At 40.3% G+C, this 22506-nt stretch overlaps 1 protein-coding gene across 1 annotated transcript in view; it reads left to right on the top strand.

Moving 5' to 3' along the window:
• Positions 1-317: 317 nt before the first annotated feature.
• Stard3nl (STARD3 N-terminal like) overlaps positions 318-22506 on the top strand; it is a 38661-nt gene continuing 16472 nt past the window's right edge. The window contains exons 1-2 of the mRNA XM_027409378.2: positions 318-427; positions 19935-20217. Coding sequence (XP_027265179.1) covers positions 19993-20217 — 225 coding nt within the window. The 5' untranslated portion in view covers positions 318-427; positions 19935-19992. The remainder of the gene's footprint in view (positions 428-19934; positions 20218-22506) is intronic.

Raw genomic sequence — 22506 nt, 5'->3', positions numbered from 1 at the left:
GGACAGCTCAAACCAAGGTGGCAGAGCCTGAAATCCACCCTCAGGATTTCTTTTCACTGGCAGCAGCCTAAACCCTATAAAAGCGACTAAGGAAGCCTTCATCAGAATCCAGCAGGAAGCTGAAACCAACTACAACCTTGCAATAGTAAGCTGGACACTCTAACGGGCTCTGGAGGCTGGTCCTGATAACAGACCCGCCCACTGACTCCTTCCAGAGCCGTTTATTGGTCATTACAAGACTGACAATTCCATAAACTAATCTGCTGTCTCCTGTACCTCTTCACTGTTCCGGCAAGCGGCAGCGTCTTGCGTGTTCAGCGCATTGACGTCAGCTGCGGGTCCCGCCCTGCAGCCCCGCCCCAGCCCGGGCGGCCTGGACCGCGGAGCCGGGTCTGCAGGCCAGCGGGCGGCTCGCGCCATAGAGGAGGTAGGCTGTTTTCCCGAGCCCTGATGGGCAGGTCATAAAGGTTCGGGGCTCGCCGGACTCCCCATACCTGGCCAGGACTATGTGGTGTGGGTGCAAATGCGGCGGAGTGCGGGAGGGTTGCTGGGCCCCAGGCACACTCCCACACTCACCAGAAGGCGAGTGGTTCAGCCTCGGCCCGGTGCCACGCACCCCTGTGAAGACCCAGATGACATGCAGGTGTGGGCTGGCATGTTACTGTCAGTTACCAGCCTTGCACGTGCACCAAGAAAAGCCCCATACAACAAAACGAAACAATAATTAAAGCATGAGTCACGAATGTTCAAGCCATGGTTTTACCTCCCCGCTTTGCCACTCATCTTGCCTTTTATTATTATTTTTAAAATTCTCAGTAGTCTTTCTTTTCCTCTTTTGGTTGGAACAAGGTTGGACATTGTGGAACTTTTCTTAGTGTTCTCTTAATAAGGCGGTTACAAAGGCATTTGTCTTTATTCACAGATGGATTCACCTAATCCATCACTTGACTCAGTACTAGTTAGGGTAAGGTTAGTAAAGGTGAACACGGTGACAGATCTAATTTATAGGTGTACTAGTGTAACTCCAGCATGTTCCCTCTGATGTCTTTGTTTACCGATACTAAATGGAATTCCCATCTTCGCTTCATCTATCCATCTTCCTCTTTTAGAGCAGGAATTGATGAAAAAGAACAAGTTTTATAGTATTATGTCTGTATTTATGGATAAGTAAAATGCTGGATAAACATGCCCGTGAATGGACAGTGTATACTGTGCCCTCTCTACATCAACTAGTTGATATCCAGACATCTGTTACTATTTTGTATTGTTAGGAAGAATGCATTTTCCATTGAAATCTTCCTGATGTTTAAAGATTACATCATCAAATGCATTAAAGAAAGGAAATTGACACTGCTCTGGGGATTTATCTTCTCGGGATAGTGATTATTATTTGGATACTAATAATAAATAATAAATAAAAACATATAAACAGTAGGCAGTTTATATGATGAATGTCTGTCTTGACACATGCTGTTTTAGATGTTGGAAATTGAGTATTGAACACCCTCAAACCCCTTAGATTCTGGTGAAGATAGAATATATGTGCAGGTGGAAACATGGTTTTCGATGGGAATGAAAGCTAGAAAATGAAGCGGTAAGAAAATTGCTGTGACTGTGGTATGTGGGATCCAGGAAAAGGTCCCTAAAGAGGTGATGGTTTGGATGAGTCCTGAATGTTTAGAGTGAGTCATGGGAAGATCAGGAAGTTTCCAGTAACAAGGCAAAGTCTGGAAAGGAAGAGGTAGCCTAATGGGAGGGGAGTCCAGGTTGGCGCTAACAGGAAAGGGTGGGCGAGTGAACCTTTGTTGGAGATGACGCTGTGCAAGGAACAGGAGTGGCCTGTGTGAAAGGGCAGACTTCAAAGGTGCTCAAGCTCTCAGCAGTTTTGTTTTGATTATGAAATCATTGTTAATTCATTTTATATTTCCCCCTTTGGGGGTCCTCTTAATGAAGAATGGCCCTCTTTTCCCTAGCACTGTTTCCCACACAGTTGTTTTTCCTTTTCATTGCTGTGTGCAAGACTCAAACCCCTTGCTTATCTTCAGCACTAGCTTTTATCTCCTTACTCCCCATCTTCGACCATTTTCAATACAGTCTTTTCCTGCTTTCCATTGGAAAGCACTGGCAAGCAGTCCTGCTCTGTCCAAACATGTGCTAAGAAAGTGCAGCAGTAAACAGATTAGCTTTTTCCATTAGAACTTGTATTAATGACTAAGGATACTCTATCTTTATTTAGATCCTGCTGTTTTCTGGGCACATTGCATGCATTCTGTTCCTTCAGACATACTAAACTTTTCATCAGTGAAGAAAACATTCACTAAATCACCTCAGCTAGACTGATGGAGGTCATTAGCCTTACTCCTATTCCATTTACCATGCTCCACCCTTTCTACACCAAACATGTAACAAGATCTACAGGTTGGCGATGTTTCAAACTTGGTTCCTGATGTGACATTTTAGAGCTCATGGAATGGACCCTTTCAGTGGAGAAGGGGCTCTGGAATCATAGATGCTCAGTAGATTCTCTAACTCAACATGTACAACGGCCAAGCATGCCAAATGCCTACCTCCAAATTTTCATGCTGGTATTTTTTGTTCTGTTTCTTTCTTGAAAATCCCTAAGCAAAGGGTGTCTGCATATAGTGAAGAACAGCATGTCAATATGTAGAATGTATTGTTCCTGACCTCATAGAAGGCAGTTAAAAGCTGGGACAGTGTTTTTCTTTGGACTAAAATAATCCTCTTTTAATTTCCCCCTTTTTTGAAGAAGTATTATGTTAGCACTTTACATGTGCCCTTCCTTTTTGTTAGAAGGTTATCACTTGTAAGTGACTCCCTTTACAGTGTTACATATGGCTTGTTAGTGACTCCAAATACAGTGAGTGATATATTAATGTAGCATACAAAGCTCTGGGAGGGGGGAAATCCCAAGTTGTAGTCCAGCCTGGGCAGCTTAGCAAGACCCTATCTCCTAATTAAAATGACAAGACAGGATTGTAACTCAGGAAAAGAATATTTGAGCAGCCCTGGATTCAATCCACAGTGTATCAGAAATTTTTTGAATAAAAGTTTTAATTTCCAGAGATATTTGGAAGATCTTTAAAAGTTGATAAACTTTCCCAGCCTGATCTTATTCTTAGACATGTGGCATACAGTGTCCTGGTTCATTGTTTCTGGTAGCAAGTGGATTTCTGCCTGCGAATGAGGAAGTACTTGGGTTAGCTCAGTGATGTCATTTTTCTCATGCTACTTTAGAAAAGTAGAAACCAGCTTATAAACTTTATATGGTTGAAAAACCAGTTTGCTGTATGGTTGAGAAATAGTGTAGCGTGGTCCTACATTTTAAAAAGAACCTTTAATTGTAAGGTTCTCTTTTGATCAACTACAGAGGGTAATATCAGTAGATTTATAAAAATTAAAATCAGTAGTTTAATTTGCTTTCTGGCTGTCCTTTTGACCTGTTGTCATAATGGAAATTGAGTTTAATGGCTTTAGAATATATTAATAGAACTGGAATCTTTATTAAAGATATTTACACTTATGCAAAAGAACTTTTTTTTACTTTAATCCAAAATATCAAAACCGTGCATATAAACCAAGTCTCACTGTTTGTAAGGGTGCTCCTGCAGCCTATGCCCACATTCTTAGAGATCTAGGCTGTCAAGATCGGACCCCACATTGTAGGCATCCAGACTGTCTACTCATGGTGAGTCCTGTGCCCCAAACAGGGACCCTGATGGCCTCAGTGCGGCTGCTTGCATTCTTCATGACAGTTGGCCAAAGTTCTGCCTGTGTTTCAGAGTCTACCGTAATGTTGGACTTTTCTCAATTAAAACGTTCCTTTTGTCTCCAGTATGTGAACTTTCCCTTTTCATAGCACTTCTGGGACACTTTCTGCTTTTTAACCATAATACCTTTGGTCATAGGTTATTATAGATGCATCCTCAACTCTGTGTTGGCTAAGGTTAAAAAGACTTCATCTGTGCTCTACATGGAGTGGTTTGTGTAGTGTAGAGCCCTCTAACTTCATTTGCACTTTCATTACTGTCTTTGAGAGAAGTGCTGCTAAGTATTTCTTGGCTTTGATTCCACAGAACTATCTTCCTGTTGCAGCTTGGGTCTGACTTCTATAGTTTCCAGCCAATCCCTTTTGAGAAACTTAAATCTTTGGATGTAAACGTTGAGAGCATATTGCTACTGAAAAAGTCATGGTAAAATAGTTACAGTCATTAATATTGTCAATATAGATGGAAAAGCTGAGGTCCAGAGAGGTGGCCTAGGAGCTCTTGGGCCCCATCAACTCTTCAGCTCTCACTGACATCCTTCTGTGCCTGAGTTGTTGTAAATCCATCAAAGGTGACAGCAGCTTTTGAGGTGTTAGAAGTCCTTCCAGCACAGGCGAAGGCACCAAGTCAGGACTTGCTTTAGCATTGCTGCTGGTAATTAGCACAGAAGATTTGCTGTGTCAAGAGCTGTGTCATGGGGCTATGCTGCTAGCCTTTGTTATGGGACTAGCCTTTGCATTGTAGGTAGTTCAAGACCATCTCTGGTCGCTACCCATAGATGGACAATCACATGGCAAATGCCCCAGGCCTGCAAGCACATTTTGCTCCCTAATGCCCTATCCCATAGGGAACTCTGCTGTCTATAGTTTATTCCCCAAACCTTCGTCTAAGTTAGGATGCATTATTATTTTCCCTATCTTGGAAAACTTGTAAAAACATAAAAAGGGTAAGTAACTTGGCCAAGGGGAAAATACTGGGATATAAAATGAAGCAGTGTTCTTAATCTACCTTTATCCAACACAGTCCCTCTGACTTGCCACTTTAGTCATTAATCTAAGGATCCTATAAATCAGAAGGAAAATTCAGTGCCAGCAGGAGCCAGCTCATGCCAGAAGTAAACATGGTGAGTGGGTGGCAAACTCATGAGTTGGAGGCAAACTGGCAAGTTGGAGGCAAACTGGTGAGTTGGAGAGTATTTCTGGTTGCCCATTTTTCAAGACAAACTAGAAGCCTGGGGATTTCATTAGTGAAAATGCTCATCTCTGCATATTGACAGTTAATTCCCTAATTAGGAAGTGTGTAAGCCAGCAAAAAAAAAAAAAAAAAAAAAAAAAAAAAAAAAAAAACTGAGACACTACTGTTAGTTTGAGGTCTTTTTGGAGATATATGACAGTGCTTTGCTGACCTACAGAGATGGGCATCCACTCAATGATGGAGTCAGGTACATGCTGAGTGGAGGGTGTAGGTGGCAATGGGGATGGGTAAGTAAGGCTTTGTCTTATGGAAATTAAAGCTGGTCATCTAACATGCTCTGCCCCCAGTCTGCTGCTGCTGTAAACTAAACTGCCAGCTTTTAGCTGTGACAAGCATTGTTCCTAACTTTCTCTTTCATGACTTACACTTGCCCCAGTGTTTAAATAACATCTCGTGGGACGTTGAGAACACATGGACTCTGGAATTGAGTGCTTCCTTCCATCCTGGATAAATGAACCACAGCCGTACTTCACCCTGTTGAGAGCCGCTTACCCTGGAGTTCTTGTTTACCTTTCTTTGAACAGGGAAGTTCTCTGCCAATGTTTAGAAATAGTGAACTCTTGCTGGCCTTTGGTGTTTGCCCTGTCCCTCTGATCCTGCTCTCCTCAGTCCAGCCTATGGGAAAGGAGCTTTCACTCCCATGCTGTCTTTTCACAGCTCTCTCTGACGTGTCCACTCATTTCTTTTCCAGCCTTCCAGTTGTTTCCTTTGGTTCCCTCACCAGGGTTCCCCTGACCAAGGATGATTCATTGTTGGTGGACATGCTCCAGCTTAATCGATAATCGATTTTTGAGTTGCCTTTGTCTTCCTCTTCATTGATACATTGAATAGCCTTTCAGGTCATTCAAAGTCATGTTCTTCTAAGGTTAGCCTTCTCTTGATGGCATTTCTGGTACTCAGCCTTCTTTGTTTCTTTCTATACTTTGTTTTCAAACTACTTGTATAATTTGTACATGAGGATAGAGAGAATGTCCTTTCCATCTTACTTTACTTAGCACAGTGTTGTACAAACAGCAGATGCAGTAAATATGCCCATCCCAGGCATATAGTTGATGTATTTGTGCTTTCTGTATATGCTCAGGACTTTTGTTCCTTGCCTTTGTATATTAGAGAGACAGATGACCAATCTAATTTATTTGGGAAGGTTAGGGCATTCTTATTAATTCCCTTATCAAGAGTAGAAACTGAGATTAATATTCTTTATTTGGGGCTAAGCATAGTTGTGCATGAAAGAGGGTCAGGGCAAGGTCACCCCCCCCACACACACACAAACATACATACTACACAGTGAGTTCATGAAACCCTATCTCAAAAAGCCAAAATCTTCTTGGTATATTAATGTATCATGTTGAAATTCTAAACATGTGTATAAATTTCTTTATTTTAGTTAGCAAGTACCCAGACTCGATTCTCCCCACTTCCTTTTTTGAGACAGGGTCTCTTTATGTAGTCTTGGCTGTCCTAGAGTTCACTTAGTAAGACTTAGCTGGCCTTAACTCACAGAGATCCTCTTGCCTCTGCCTCCTGAGTACTGGGACTAAAGGCTTATGCCACCACTGCTGGCCCTCTATATGTTCATACATTGGTAATTGTAGTTATAAATCTAACAAGCAAATAAGATGTCTTGCATGTCTGCCATTTCTCTAGGATACATAATTATTCTCTAGGAGGTTTTCTGTTTTTGTTTTCTTATTTTTCTTTTTCATTTTGTTTTGATTTGGTGGGGCCTCATATAAGCCAAGCTGGCCTGGAGGTCCCTGTGTAGCTGAGAAAACCTTCAACCAGTGCTTCTCCTGGCCCTGTCTCTAGAGTGGGTACCACTACACTTGCATTTCTAGGAGCTTTTAATGTGTAAGAAAAATTGTTAAGGATAACTCATTGTTCTATAGGAGCTTTTGAACTTGTGCTTCACAAAAGATGTGTGAAATATATATATATATATATATATATATACATATATATATATTATATATATATATTCAGATGGGGGAAATCCTTATTTTAGTTTTCATTTTTAAAAATACCTTTTATTTTTTGAGCTTATAATTACATCATTTCCCCTCCCTTTTCTCCCTCCAAGTCCTCACATATTTCCCTCTTTACTCTCTGTCACATTCATGGCCTCTGTTTTTATTGTTGTGTGTGTGTGTGTGTATTGTATTCCTCAATGCATAAGTATAGCCTGCTCTGTTTGTATAATGTTACTTGTATGTAAATGTTCTCAGGGTTGACCATTTAGTATAATAGAGGTCAGTTTTGATGGTACCTATACATATTATACCTAGAAGTAATCTGTTACTATAACAAAACAACTGATGTAAGGTAATTTTATGAATAAGAGGTTTATTTTGTAAATAGAGCTCCTGCATGCTTCAGCAGTCTCCTGACACAGACGAGAGTTAATCTGAGGGAGGTTCAATTGATGGATTGCCTATATCAGAATGGTCCATGGACATGTCTCTGGGGGCAGTCTTGGTTGCTAATTGATGTAAGAGGGCCCAGACCACTAGGGAAAAGCCGTCCCTGGAAGGTGAACCTGGGCTTTTTAAGAAAGGAGCTGAATGCAAGTCTGGGAGTAAGCCAGTGAGCAGTACTCTTCCATGGTTCCTTCTTCTGCTGCTGTTTGAGTTCCTGCTCTGACTTCCTCAGTGATGGACTGTGGTCTGAAGTATAAACCCAATAAGCTGTTTTTTCCCCAAGTTGCTTTTGGTAATTGTATTTATCACAGCAACAGAAAGCAAGAGAACAACATGCCACCTTTTGCTAATACAGTTTCTAGAATGGGTGCATTTTGAACACATTGTGAGAAATAAAAGAAGCTCCAACTAATACATCATATTCATTCATATGAAATATTCAAAACAGATCAGTGTTGTCGGGGAAGGACAAAGAGGGGGAATAGGGAGTTACTGTGTAATTGCTATGAAATTTCCATTGGCAGTGCTGAAAATATTTTGGAACTATATAGAGGTGAACATTATACAATATTGAGAATTGTACACTCAATTTTTGTAATTTTATATTATGTAAAGTCCACCTCAGTGTTAAAAAGAGAGGCTGTTTAGCTCATTGTTTTGGAGGATGGAAACCCATGGTGAGACAGCTCCATAGCTCAGCCTCTGGCAAGGGTCCCTGACTGTCTCAGCATGGCAGGGGAATAGACAGGAAAAAGCTTTGTGCAGAGATCGAATGCTAAAACAGAAGACTTGGGGCCCACAACTTCTCTTTTGCAACCTTGTGCCTTTCCCAGAACCAGCCATTCCCTGGGAACTGCACTAATGCCTTTCTCCAGTGAGCCAATTACCCCCGCCAGGGCCTGTCTCCTAATGCTTTCCCCATCTGTTACATGGCTGGCTCTCCACATTGAGAATAAAGATGTTAGCACCTGAGCCTTTGAGGGAGGCACCCAGAAGCCCTGGGGGATCAAAAGTGTATTTTGAAGAGGTGACACATGAGCTTCCTTGAGCAGTGGGTGGGCTGCTGATAGGTGATTGACAGAACAGGCCTTCTAGGTAGGGCTGAAGTATGGCAAAGGTGCAAATGACAAAACCTATACTTAGCAGACAGAGGGTTGAGTGCTGGGAAATTGGAAAGACTGGGTTGTTGAGTGAGAGATGAATGAAAAAAGGCTTCTGAGGACTGGTAGGGGCTGTTTTTTTGTTTGTTTGTTTGTTTTTACTCCAGTGAGGATGATGCAAGCAGCATAGTCAACCTTAACATGTTTTCCTCTCAGAGGTGTAAATAAGACCTTACTGACTGGTGATTAGTAACTATTCTTAGATATTTGGAAGTGTTTATAGGTAATGTGTATATGTCAGTATCTTTGTTTAGTCACTATGATTTTGACTTTGTAATTGCTTATTTCTAAGAATTACAAGATTAAACTTTTTGAGAATGTTGTTACTTTAAAGTCTTTGCAGACACCTGCTAAGGTTTTAGAGGTCCTCCTACAGCCCACATGGGGGACCATGCCCATCATTCCTACACTTGGACTTTTGGGGGTGGCAGTAGAAGTTCAAGGTTATCCTCTAATACATAGCAGGCTAAAAGCCAGCCTGAGTTACATGAGATTCAGTTTCCAAATAAATGAGAGGGGACAGAATGGAGGGAGAAAGGAGGAGAAAAAGAGGGTGGGAAGCAGTGTGGTGTTTTCACTTTGGGTATGCAGCACACTGTTTTCTTGGGATATCAGCCTGTAGTTGCATTGCATCTCTTAGTATTCTTTATTCTTTGATCCGATTCTGTTTTCTGAAACACAGATTAGTTTTATAAAGGTCATCGTGGAAGTTGTACCTGATTCTTGTCATTTGCAGACCTAATTTCTTGTGTAAGTGTGAAAAAAAATCTAATGAAAAAGAGAAATACTTAAAAAAATCTAGTTATCAGTATTTTAAAATGACATCTCAAGATTGTATTCACTACATTTTCAACTACAGACATTTGTCTGTGGTAGAGATTAGAAAATTATTTTGAAGCTGTGACCATCATGTGTATATATTGCATTGTAGGAAATGATACATGCAAAAAAAAAAAGACTCAGAATTGGTCTACTGTAGAAAGTAAATTAAGGGGCTGGAGAAATGGCTCAATGGTTAAGAATTCATGCTGCTCTTCCAAAGGACTTGAGTTCATTTCCCTGTATAGTCTCATGGTTATCTTACAACCCCACCTGTAACTCCAAGAGATAGTCAGATGTGTCTGGCCTCAATGTGCACCTGCACTATGTGCACATACCCATACACAGACCCATACACACACTTAAAAAGATAAATCTAAAAAAAGCAAACTAAGATTGGACTGAGCACTCAGTAGTCTCTTATTCTCTGCTCATCGACCAATTCTGAGTCTCTCTGCATGAATTGCCATCTGATGCAAGAAGAAGCTTCTGATGAAGGTTGAGCAGTGTATTGATCTATGGACATAGCAATAAGTCATCAGGGGACATTTTAGTTTAGCAGATAATACCAGGATCTCCAATAGGGCCTATGACCTATCTAGCCACAGGTTCTTGACCTTATTGACTGTCTGTTTAGCCACAGATTCTTGGCCTTGTTGACAGTTATATCTAATTTATAAAAGTTGGTTGGTAACTTCTATAACATGCGTGCCACTGTTGCACCAGTGAGCTTATGTTACCAGGCAGGGCACTGTTGTAGCTTTCAGCATTCACAGCTGGGTGAGATTGATGTTTACATTTCTCCTCCAGTAGCAGGCATATCATCTTCAAGCATTATGAAGCTAGCCAGTAGGAAAGAAGCTTCTAGTTGAGTACCAGCTAATTTTTCCATGTTTTGTGACTCAAGTATATTGGTATGATCAACAATATAGTCTAATGACCAAATTCTGGACGGGAACAAACAGTGTTGGCCATAGCCTATAATGTCTGGGATTCAATGAGACTACTGGCCAATAACCTCAAATGAGGTAACCCATTGCTCTGAGAGATTGAGGAAAAAAGAATTTTAGTTGCTGTGTGGAGATGAAATGTTTTGAGTGTAATATTAGAGGCTAAGATGCCAAATCCAGTTGAGTAGTAGAAGGGCCTTTCTAGGAGGGACTCAGGATCGGAGAGACAGTAGAAATGGAGGATGGTTACCCCGCTGTTCCAATTATCCTGGAGTAACTGATAGCAGCTTCTGAAAAACATGAGAAAGAAATCAAAGAACCCAGAGCCCATCTTGGGAGAGGCTCTCACTAAAGCAGAGATGAGGTATGATGGTAGAATTCTACCCACATGAGTTAGCAGTGTAGAGTGACTATCAGGTGTTGACCCCATCAGGGTAGGTGAGCTGACAAGTCTTATTCACCACCCAACAGGACCTTAGCCACTTTGCAACCATTGCCCAAGCAGCATTCCCAGTGATACCATTATTATCTTGAGTTTGCGTTGGGGTTTTCCCTTCTTGAGTTACTTCCTTGTTTTGTTTTCTCTTCTGACCAGATGTAGGTTCTACTGGCAGCAGGGATCTTTGATTCAACATTTTGAGCTTTTTAAGTGTCTCTGGCATTAACATTTTCTTGATGACTAGGGCTTGCTTATTAACATTGGAACTCTTAGTAAACTCACATAGGACCTATCCCAAAATTGTTTTTTGTTCTGCAAATAAATTTACTTCATTAGTTCTTTTTTTATCTTTATACTTTGAAGAGAGTATGTTATGGAACTTTTTGGCTTTTAGTTCCATCTATCCTGTGTTGATCCAGTAATTTATGTATCAGACAGTGTCTCGCCCCTGACCTTCTGGTTCACCTCACTGCTTATTTTTATTTGGATTTGAATAAATATTCTCTACTTCATGCATCCAAACAGAATGGCTGTTCTGTCTCCAGTTGTCCTCCCTCTGTCTTCTCCATTTCTGTATGCAATAGCTTCTTCATGTTCCCTTCTGGTTCTCATTTCTTTCCATACCTCATGCCCAATCTCACCCCAGATGCTCTGGGCTTGGCATGAGAACCAGGTAGTTCTCAGTTTTCATCACCTCTACTGCCATGACCTAGTCTCCCAACTCCATATTTTTTTTTCTGAGTTACTGCCATATTGTGTCCGCTGAGAGGTCCTTGGATTCTGCTTCTCTTCACAGTGTCCATACTTACTGTACACACTGGCCATAATTGTCTTCTGTAGAACACTTTCTAGCGTATTCTATCTTATTTGGAGTGGAAATCTTCATAGTGGTGCCTGTGGTCCCACATGCCCATGCCTTGTTACCCTTTCCAGTTCTTATCCTCTTGTGCTAGCTCGCATGCTTCAGCTGCTCTAACTTGCTGGCCACACTCCTTCCTAGGTGGCTAGCCTCACCCTGGGCCTTTCCTCAGCCTGCTGCACCTGCTCGTCCTGATATCTGCCTGGTACTTGTCCCTTGTCTCCTGTTAGTATGGCTCAGATGAACCCACCAGTGACATAATCATGGCCAGTTTCAATCACAGTGTTCCCAAACCCTTGGTTTTATTTTATGTTATTTGTATCTATGATCTCTAGAAGGTAAGCTCATCCAGCAGAGGAGATGACCTGGGTTTGTTAATCACTGAATTCCGGTGCTCAGAGAATGGCCTGCTTAAGCTCCAGTATGTGGTTGACAAATGAGTGAAGTATGCCCATGGAAACCTTTGGATTTTTATCTATTCTGAAATCTTACAGTACAGGTTCTTATTTTGACTTTCAGTACATAGTTAAAGCCTATCTCATAAATTATGAAAACACTGTCACATTCTTATCCAGTCTTTGTATCTTAATACTTCTCTCAACACACTTGTCAACTAAAGTTCAGTAATATTTTTAATATTGCTAAAAGAATATTTCATGTTTGATTATATTTCTGTTGTATATTTGCTTATATGTACTGTCTATAGAATGATGTAGATATAGTAACTCCATCATCAAAAGTGCTCACAGCCTGTGTGTTGTGAAACTACTCTGAGACAGTTTGCAAGTATCTTGATGCTTACCCTTCAGTACTTCGACATGTGTCTCTTCTAAGGGTGTGGGTATCCCATGTAACACGTTCAAAATGCTAATCAGTTCTGCAATTGGTGTTTGTAGCCTTTCCCTTTTTTGTTCTTGAAAAATAAAATTTTCTTTAAAACTGGTAAAAATAATGTGTGTGTGTTGGGGGAAGGGGGGGGTGTGCATGCATGTGTATACCTCTGTGTGGGTGTGCTCTAGTACCTGTGTGCATAGGCTCACTGAGCTGTGGTGTACATGTGGAGTTAGAAAACTACTTTGTGGAGCCTGTTGTCTTTTCCAACCTCTCTGGGCTCCAGTGACTGAACTTGGGCTATCATGCTTGGGCTGTATATGGTTTTACCCACTGAAACATCTCACAGACCCTTGTTCTTTTTAAATTTGTTTTTCAAACCAGGACTTTCATCACTTTTTATGTTTGCCCTTTATGAGCTTTTCATTTTGAAGAGGTTTTACACTACTGCACTTACTGTTTGTTGACTGGTCTTTTTATGGGATTGATTACTTCCTTATAGCTGATTGCTTATAACTACATGCAGGTTAAACATTTATAGTGGGGAGTATTCTGTAATTGTTGTTACATGTTTAATGCAACACAATAAATGATACCATGTGGACTTCTTCCAATATTGATCCAAGTGCTGACTGCCAGGTCTCCCCTCTATAAAGGTGTATTGCCCTCCAATAGAATTGAACTTATTCAAGAGGTATTTAATAACAAATTTAATACTTGTTAGTATCTACTAATGTATTTTTGCCTTAAGAATCCCTGCACTGACAGTTGTAAACTGGCTTTTCTAATTTTCTTTCTCCTACATGTTTATCTGCCCTCCTGACTACTCTTAATCTGTTATTACAATATAACCATAATCTATTAAGATTTAGGTTTTTTCCCAGCATGAATTCTAACCGTGCTGTTATTAGTCATACATAAATTTTCACACACACTGTCTCAGATGAGACAGTAGGTGGTCTTTCAAGATAGCCTGCACAAAACTTTTTTTAAATAGTCATGAGATTTTGCTTTTTCTAAGAAATCTGTATTTATAAGAAGACTGTAAAAGTGTTCTCCACAGGTTCTAATAGATGTGTAGACAGAAATCCTTTATTGCTTCAATTACCATATGAAATACTGGATTTTATTATTACATCTCTATGCATTGTTGATTCTCTTCTCCCACCCCCTTCCAGCTCCTGATGCCCCACTCACAGTTTGTATTCTTTATGTTTATGATTAGATAATGATTGATCTTGAATTATTTCTTTACATGATAAATAAGTTAGAGGTTAAAATTTATTTTTTCATTTTTATATGGTTGTCCTAGCATACTTTTATGAAAATAGTCTTTATTTCTGTATTCCATTGCTTTGATATTTTCATCAAAAGTCAAATGTCCATGTCCATGTGGATCTATATGGGGCCCATCTATATCCCATGATCTAGTCCTTTATCCTTAACCTAATAGCAGCATATTGTTATGATTGCTGAAGTTTATGAAAAGCCTTTAAGATGCATAGCTGTCTAGTTGGGTTCTATTTCAAGATTGCCTGAGGCATTCGCATCTTTGCATTTCTTTTTTAAAAAACTTTAAAATTTTTCTTTTAGTTTTGGAGATTGTAACTACATAATTTACCCCTTCCCTTTCTTCCCTGTATACCCCTTCTTGCTCTTTTTCAAATATATGACCCTTTTTCATGAATTTTATTACATATGTACATATGTAATATATACATACACATATATTCTAGATACATAAGCATATATATTCATTTATCTGTTCCTAAATACATAAACACAACCTGCTTAGTCTGTATAATGTTACTTGTATATATGTTTTCAGGGGTAGCCATTTTGTATTGGGTAACCAATTGGTGTATTATTCCCTGGGGAATATTAGTCTCCACTCTCAGCATTCCTTAGTTTCCTATATTTCTTTGTGTAGTGTTGAGACCTCGTGGGCGTTCCCCATCCATGCTATCCATGTTAGCATGTCCATTGTTATTGTCTTGTTCACCTCAAGGTAGTCATAGTCAGGAGACTTTATGTCTGTAGCTTCTGACATTCATGGGAGACACTGGCTCATGGCAATTCCCTGATTCTCCGGCTCTTGCAATCTTTCTGAATCCATTTTAGCATTGATCCCAGAGAGTGTTTTGTATGCATTGAGACTGGGCTCCACAACTCTGCATTTTAATTGGTTGTCGTTTTCTGTAATGGTCTCCATCTGTTGCAAAGAGATGTTTTCTTGGGGAGGGGTGAGAACTGTACTAATCTGTGGGTACACAGACAAATGTTTAGAATGTAGATAGGAATTATGATGGTTTAATAACCTGGCTGCCCCTACTAAACAGGGCAAACTCCCTATCCCTATTTTATGGCAATCGATAAAATAATAGATGCATAGGTAGAAGTCCTTTATTTTTCAATTAGTATACAAAATAATGGACTTTATTATTGCATCTCCATATATTGTTGATCCTCTTCACCATTTGCAGTAGTGGTGGCTATTTACTGTTTGTTGTCACTTTTGTGTGGAAGCAGATGAGGTTGAAGCTTGCCTCCATTTTGCACACAGGATGGGGACAGATGTAGTGAAATGACCCAGAAGATGTAAACAAGTCTGTGGAAGCAGAAAAGATCTTTTTGTGCTCTCACTCTCTTGAGGAAACTGCATGAGAGTGAGATAATTTTGCTGCAGGTCCAGTCAGTCATGTAGGTAAAGAAAGCACTGTGCAGTTCAGGAAGTTATCTCCTGTGCCAGTGCGTTCCAGGCTATTCCTCACTGTCTCTTCTGTTGGGTTCAGTCTGGTTTTATGTTGAGGTCTTTGATCCACCTGGTCTTGAGTTTTATGCAGGGTGATAGTTATGGATCTATTTACATTCTTCTATATGCAGATATCCAGTTAGATCAGCACCATTTGTTGAAGATACTTTCTTTTTTCCATTGTATATTTCTGGCTCCTTTATGAGAAAACAGGTATCCTTAGGTGTTGAACTAATTCAGCCAATAGTCTTTGAGGTACCAGCCCCTTCAGGACTGAGTCTCAGGTGCTACATGCAGACAGGGAGGCACCAAGCTCTCTCTTGGGTGGTGGTCACAGGACAGATAGCAGAATCCAGCGCCTAAGGGCAAAAGACCTGGGTGGTTCTCTACCCTGCTTTGTCATTTGTGATTTCTCAATAAATTCCTGACTAACCTTTATCTGGGCTTTTGTGGACTCTATTACAATTTTCCATTTTACATAGGTGTGCAAATTTAAGTCTGGGGTCTTTATTTTGGTTCCATTGATCAATGTGTCTGTTTTTATGCCAGTACCATGTGGTTTTTATTACTATAGCTGTGATACAGCTTGAAATCTGGGATGGCAATACCTCTGGAAATTCTTCTGTTGTACAGGGTTGTTTTAGCTATCTTGGGTTTTTGTTTTTCCATATGAAGTTATATATTGTTTTTTAAGGTCAGTTAAGAATTATCTTGGAATTTTGATGGAGATTGCATTGAATCTGTGATTTGCTTTTGGTAGGGTGGCCATTTTTGCTATGTTAATCATACTGATGATGAGCATGGGAGATCATTCCATCATCTGATATTTTTTCAGTTTCCTTCTTAAAGGCTTGGAGTTTTTTTTATCGTACAGGTCTTTCACTTTTTAAAAAAGACAGGCATGGTATGTACTCACTTATAATTGGGTATTAACTGTAGAGTAAAAGATAGTCATGCTGTGGTCCACAGACCCAGAGAGACTAAGTAACAAGGAGGGCTTATTGGGGGGGGGGAGCACAGGACAGACAAGGATCTCCCTGAAAAGGGGAAATAGAACAGATTTTGAGTGTGGACTGGGAGCCTGTGGGGTTGGGAACAAGAGGGTTCAACTGAGGGCAGGGAGAAATTACTGGGAGAAATGACTGGAATTGATGACGTTTGGGGGGTGAGGTGAAAACCTAGTGCAGTGGAAGTTGGTGAAATTTCCGAGAGTAACCCTACCAAAGATTTATAGTGATGGGGGGCATGGAGTCTGACTTGGCCGTCTTCTATAACCAGTCAGGGCCTCAAGTGGAAGCATTAGGACACCAACCCAGCCACAAAACCTTCAGACCACAGTTTGTCCTGCCTGCAGAGTGCTCTGGGACTGGAGCCTAGCAGAATCCTCATTAGAGAGACCAGAGAGACTTCATTCAGCAACTGATGGGAGCAGATGCAGAGTCCCACAGCCAAACATTAGGAGGAGCTTGGGGCATCTTGTGGATGAGGGGAAGGAAGTATTGGAGGAACCCGAGAGGTCAGGGATACCATGAGAACACGGTCCACAGAGTCAATTGACCAGGACTCATGGGGGCTCACAGTGATCAGGGAGCCTGTAGGAATCTGACCTAGATCCTCTGCATATACTATGACTGAGTAACTTGGTATTCTTGTGGGATTTGTGACAATGGGGAAGGGGTGGCTGCTGACTCCTTTGCCTATTTCGGGGACCCTTTCCCTCTTACTGGGTTACTCCATCCTTGATGTGATCGTTTGTGCCTAATCTTTTTGTTGCATACTATGCCATGTTTGGTTGATGTCCCTGGGAAGCCTGCTATTTTCTGAGGGGAGATGGAGCGTGGATGGATCTGGTGGAGAAGGGAGGTGGGGGAAAGAGACTGGGGTGGGGGAGGGGAAACTCTGGTCAGGATATAATATATGATAGAATTAGAAAAAGAAAGAACGAAAGATGCACACATGCACTGTGCAGGATGGCGTGTTCTGTCTGCAAATACTTCTGGCGTGGTCTCTTCGTCATATATGATCACATGTGTTTAATGAATTTATTAGCAGAGTAACATGAGAAAAATACAGATGCTCAAATGGTTTTGCTGTCTCTTGAATCAGAATATCCATTAGAAACTGGCATTTAACCTATTCATGGTTTACAGACATTGACACTCTCACTTTGTGTCTCAGCCAGATCTCCCTTGAGAAGAAAGCTTTAGCATTTTCTAGGAAAAAAAGAGAGAGAGAACACAGTAAAGCAAAGCAAATATTTTCAACTTGGTGGACCATGGACTTTCTTCTGCAAATGTTTGATGTTCATTCCTGATGTTACAGTATGCGAGCATCCAAAACAGCACAAATGGAATGGCAGATTTCTAGTAAAAGTTCCAGAAACATGCTTTGGCTGACTTAATGTGAGCAAAAATAATGAATATAGAGACTTTAAATGTGTTCATATCGTCTTTTATACTCCTGCCATCTTAAAAGAAAATACCTGTGGTTTCCTTGGTCTAAGGATCATGGCAGACAGAGCAGACCTATCCCTAACACAATTTAAAATCAAGGTGTGTGAGGCAAAATTGCTTAGCTGTGAATTTAAAGATCTGTGAGCTTCAGAATAGATAAAAGTTGTTTTAAGTTTTACATAATTTATCTGCTCAATGTTGTTGACCTCATTGACAAAGAAAGCGTGCAAATATTTTCAAAATGGAAACCATTGCTTTCTTTCACAACAACATGGAGGTGATTCCTACAGAGGTTCTCAAAATGTTTTGCTGATTTGCTGACTCTGAGACAAGTAACCCAAACACTGTGAGCTAATGTCACCAGTTTGGAGGAAAATAAGAGGGCTGTAGAGATTCTTGGCTGACTCTGTTCTGAATCCTAACAGCATGACATGCGGACTTAGTTTCTCCTCTTTTAAACAGACTGTGTACAATATACATTTGAAAATGAGGAAAAAGTAAAAGGAGGAAAATAAAATCTCCTCACTCACAAGTAATCTTTGCTAGCATATGATATATCATGAATACAGTCTTTTAAGAAATTAGTTTTACAGTCCTGTTTATACACATGTATGTGCTCCACTTAGCATTAGAGTTTTAATCCAGTTATTATAGCCTAAAGCATTATCCTAAGTCATTATAAAGGCTTGACAAAAGATCTATTTAAATCAGTCTTACATAGCTATTCCAGGTAACAATTTGTCTAATTGTCCCTTTTATTAAGTAGTAGGTTAGTTTTCTGATTAAGACTATTACAGATATTTATTTTATGATTAAAAATTTTAATAGAAATTGTATTAAAAGGCTACATTCATGTACATGAATGTAGAACTACCAAGTGAACACAGGGTCAAAAGGTAGAACTGTACCGCATTACCTAGACAGACTCTGCTTTGAGCCTCCAGTCACTATGCCCCTCTCTGCCTCCAAGGCAACTACCGACTGACCTCCGGTGCTATAGATTAGCTTTCATTAAATATCTGTGGTTTGGTTAATTTCCTTTAAACATCTAAAGGTAAAGTTTCTGTAGCAAGAGGTATATTTTAAAATACCAGTCCGTTTTGTTTAATTGCTTTAGAAAATAATATGTTATATGATGCCATTACATGATACAAATGATGGAGAGGACTTTTTACCTAAGAGTGGGAAAGAAGAGAGCAGAGCCAATTGGAAGAAGAGAGGGTTCTGGGAAGTGAGTAAGATTGAATGAGACCACAGCACCTTGGGGAAATCTTAGCAACCTGTTTTCAAATTCTGTTTCATCCTAACGATGATCTTGGTCTGAATGCTGCCAGTCATGTGACAGAAAGGTGAACATATGAATTTGGATACAAGTACCACCCAACTTTCTGTCCACATTCATGGCCAAAACAAAACATAAATATCTGTGGAGCCAGACACACAAACATTATCCTCTCACAGGGAAAGGTAACACTGGATGGAAAGCTGGAATGCCCAGCAGTGCAGCCACTCACTTGTTTCTGTTCAGTGACCACTCCCCATCATTTAGGAATCTGCTCATTTAGATTACTCTTCTTCAGTCTTATTCTAGAATGAAGCACTCCAGGTCTTGGGGAATCCCTATATGGAATCATAACTTCTGTAGTTATCAATCTGGAGTTTGCATAGTACTGGACTTTTGGGGGTATAAATCCTACCTTCCTGAGAAGGTGCCTAGAAAACATACTTGTTCATGAAGAGGTAATGGGGAAATGCTAAATTTAGTGAAGTCTTTTTGGCAGAAAACAAATCCTTACTAGGAACTATTTTATAGCTAGTTCATGTGTTCTGTTTCCACCATCTGGGGAGATATTTGGTTTATGGCTTCCTAGCCCACAGGTAATAACAAAACCATGGAGACTTACTTGCTGGTGTGGCCAAGGAGCTGGCTGTAGGTTCCAGGGAATACTCTGGTGTTGTGCTTAATACCCTGTCTTCACCGTTTCCTACTGTAAGTTTGTTTTCTTACTCAATGGCATTCTTTTCTAAAGCAGCTACTTAGTAATATTGAGTACAAGTGTTGCTTCTTATTATACTTACTCATTTTTTCCTGTCCAAACATAAATGTCTTATGACAAAGCCCTGTGGCTCAATTAGACTGAATCTCCCGCTGGTGAGGATGCTTGTATGACTCCCTCATGGGATTAACATAGATTTTCTCTTTTGTTCTCTGCAGGTTGCTTCTCACTAGGGATGGTGGAGTTGGATGGAGACTCCTTCAATCCTCCTCCAGGATGAACCACCAGCCAGAAGACATGGAAAATACTCTGACTGGGAGCCAGAGTTCACATGCTTCTCTACGTGACATCCATCCCATCAACCCTGCACAGCTCATGGCCAGGATTGAATCCTATGAAGGAAGGGAAAAGAAAGGCATATCGGATGTCAGGAGGACTTTCTGTCTGTTTGTTACCTTTGACCTCTTATTTGTAACATTACTATGGATAATAGAGTTAAATGTAAGTTGATTTTGTTCATAACTTCTTGTTTCCAGATGTACAGAAGTTTAATTTTTTTCTCATCATTTTTGTATTATTTAGTGAATTCCATCCTTTTTCAAATGATGTAGTGGATACCATCTCCAGCTGACTTAATAAGCACTTCTTACTTTTTAGTGTTAGTATGTGAAACTCACCTGGTAAACTTCAAGTTCACTTCCTCTGGGATTACAAAATTTGAATTCCTGGTACTTAGTTTAATGATACAGAGTTGAGACCAACACAGCCTGTAGGATGGATTCAGCTGTCTGGCTTTACAAAACCTCTCTAGGACACTGCAGTACTCATTGTACATGGCCTGGTTTATCCATGCCTGTGCCTTGGTTTGAGAGGTTGAGGAAAACCTGACTTCAAAGGCAAAAATAACTATTTCCTGGGTCTTTTTAGATCTTCCCCTTAAAAACAAAGACAAAATATTGAGGGTGGAGAGATGGCTCAGTGGTTAGGAGTACTGGCTGTTCTTCCAGAGGACCTAGGTTTGATTCTAAACAACATGATGGCACACACATCTGTTAACACCAGTTCCAGGGGATCTGATGCCCTCTTCTGGCCTCTTAGGACACCAGGCACACACATGGTGCATAAACATATATGCAGGCAACAAAGCACCCATGTATATAATTTTTAATATTAAAATATATGTGTAAAATGCTTCTGAAATATGCATTCTATATATATCCACTTTTTCATTCTCTTGTTTAAGATTTTGCAAAAGAGGTAATTTCTTCATATTTTGTTGAACAAGTTCTAGAATAATTTGGAGAACTATTGGATTATATTGCCCAATAATTATGTATGTAAGTACTGCCAAATAGAAATAAAATGCAAACTTGGACATATATTATTTTAGGTTCTCTAGTCATACATTAATAAAATAAACAGGTGGAAGTTATTGTAATTCTGCGTTTGTCTAAGCCAGATGCTGTTATTCTTAAAGCCTTGGGTCTGGTTGCTTGTGTTTCTCACCACCTAACCTGAGCCCCCTGAAAGACACTCCTTTATTGAAACACTGTCCACCTTATCTGTCAGTGGTTCATTTTGTCCCTCAGCCATTCTGGCCTCCTGCTTTGAGAATGGAACAGGCTCTATCTATCTTAAGACCACTATAGTAGTGTTCCATTTGTATGAAATTATTAGTTTCCTGTATCCTCTTGGAGACTGTGAGATCCTGTCATGCTGGTATCAGTGTAAATGTCACCATTATTCTGTCACTGTCTTGTATCTATGTGTTGTGATTCTTTGTTGTTGTTGTCTTTTACACAATGGCAAGCTCCTGAAGACACACATTGTTTTACTTACTGAAGTATTTCTTGTATTTGGAACAATGCTGTGCACTCAGTAGGTTCCTGGCAGATACTTTATCAATGAGTGAATATCATTGTGAAGATCACCAGCAATGGTGAGCTGCTAAATTAAGCTAGAGGCAGGTTGGCAGCAAGAACACAGTCAGAAGCTGGTGAAGGAATGCCACTCAAGGTGCCTAACTAGGGAGAAAGAACTCATCTGAGAGACACATTGAGGAGGTGGTGGCAGACTTGTTGACAGTCAATTTGTATCCACCCCAGTGTTTCAGACCACTCTGTTGATGGAACCCAGAAGAGTATAGAGACACTGTCCCTTACGCAAAGTGCTTGCGCTCAGAGGTGCTTCAAACTCCAGATTGTGAGGGTATTAGAATATTTACATACACATAGAAAGATATCTTTGGAATGAGACCAAGTATAATGACAAATTTACTTATTTATACTTTATCCATGTAGTCTGATGGCTGGGTTACACTCTCCAGGGGACCTGAAGTTGAACTGAGACCCTTCCTGTGAGATCAAATGTGGAAGTTCCCACTTGCAGAATGAGTACTTAGAAAGCCTCAGGTTTTGAAGCAATTAAGATTTCAGATGTGTGGCTAAGGGATGCTCGGTTTATTCTAGAAAGATGATTGGAAGAGTCTTGGTTTGAACTGTAGTGGTCTACTGGAGAACCCCTGAATGAAAGATTATGAAATAAGGATTTAAAATTTAAGTTTGGTTGCAGACATAGACTATAAGAACTCTGCTAGTAGGCAACAGAGAGTTAAGATACAGTGCACCCAGAGGGCAAAGAAAAACATTTCCTCCTGGCCAGTGTGCGTTCAGGAAGCAGAAGCAGGAGGGAGCTCTCTGTGCTAGAGAACCTTCTTTGTGTGGGCCACTGGAAGTAATATTCTGGGTGGTAACTTTTTGTAGTTTGCAGAGACACAGCATGAGGCTACGT

Source organism: Cricetulus griseus, chromosome 3 (assembly GCF_003668045.3).
Source record: "Cricetulus griseus strain 17A/GY chromosome 3, alternate assembly CriGri-PICRH-1.0, whole genome shotgun sequence".
Classification (NCBI taxonomy): domain Eukaryota; kingdom Metazoa; phylum Chordata; class Mammalia; order Rodentia; family Cricetidae; genus Cricetulus; species Cricetulus griseus.
This window is presented reverse-complemented; position numbering and strand designations above follow the sequence as displayed.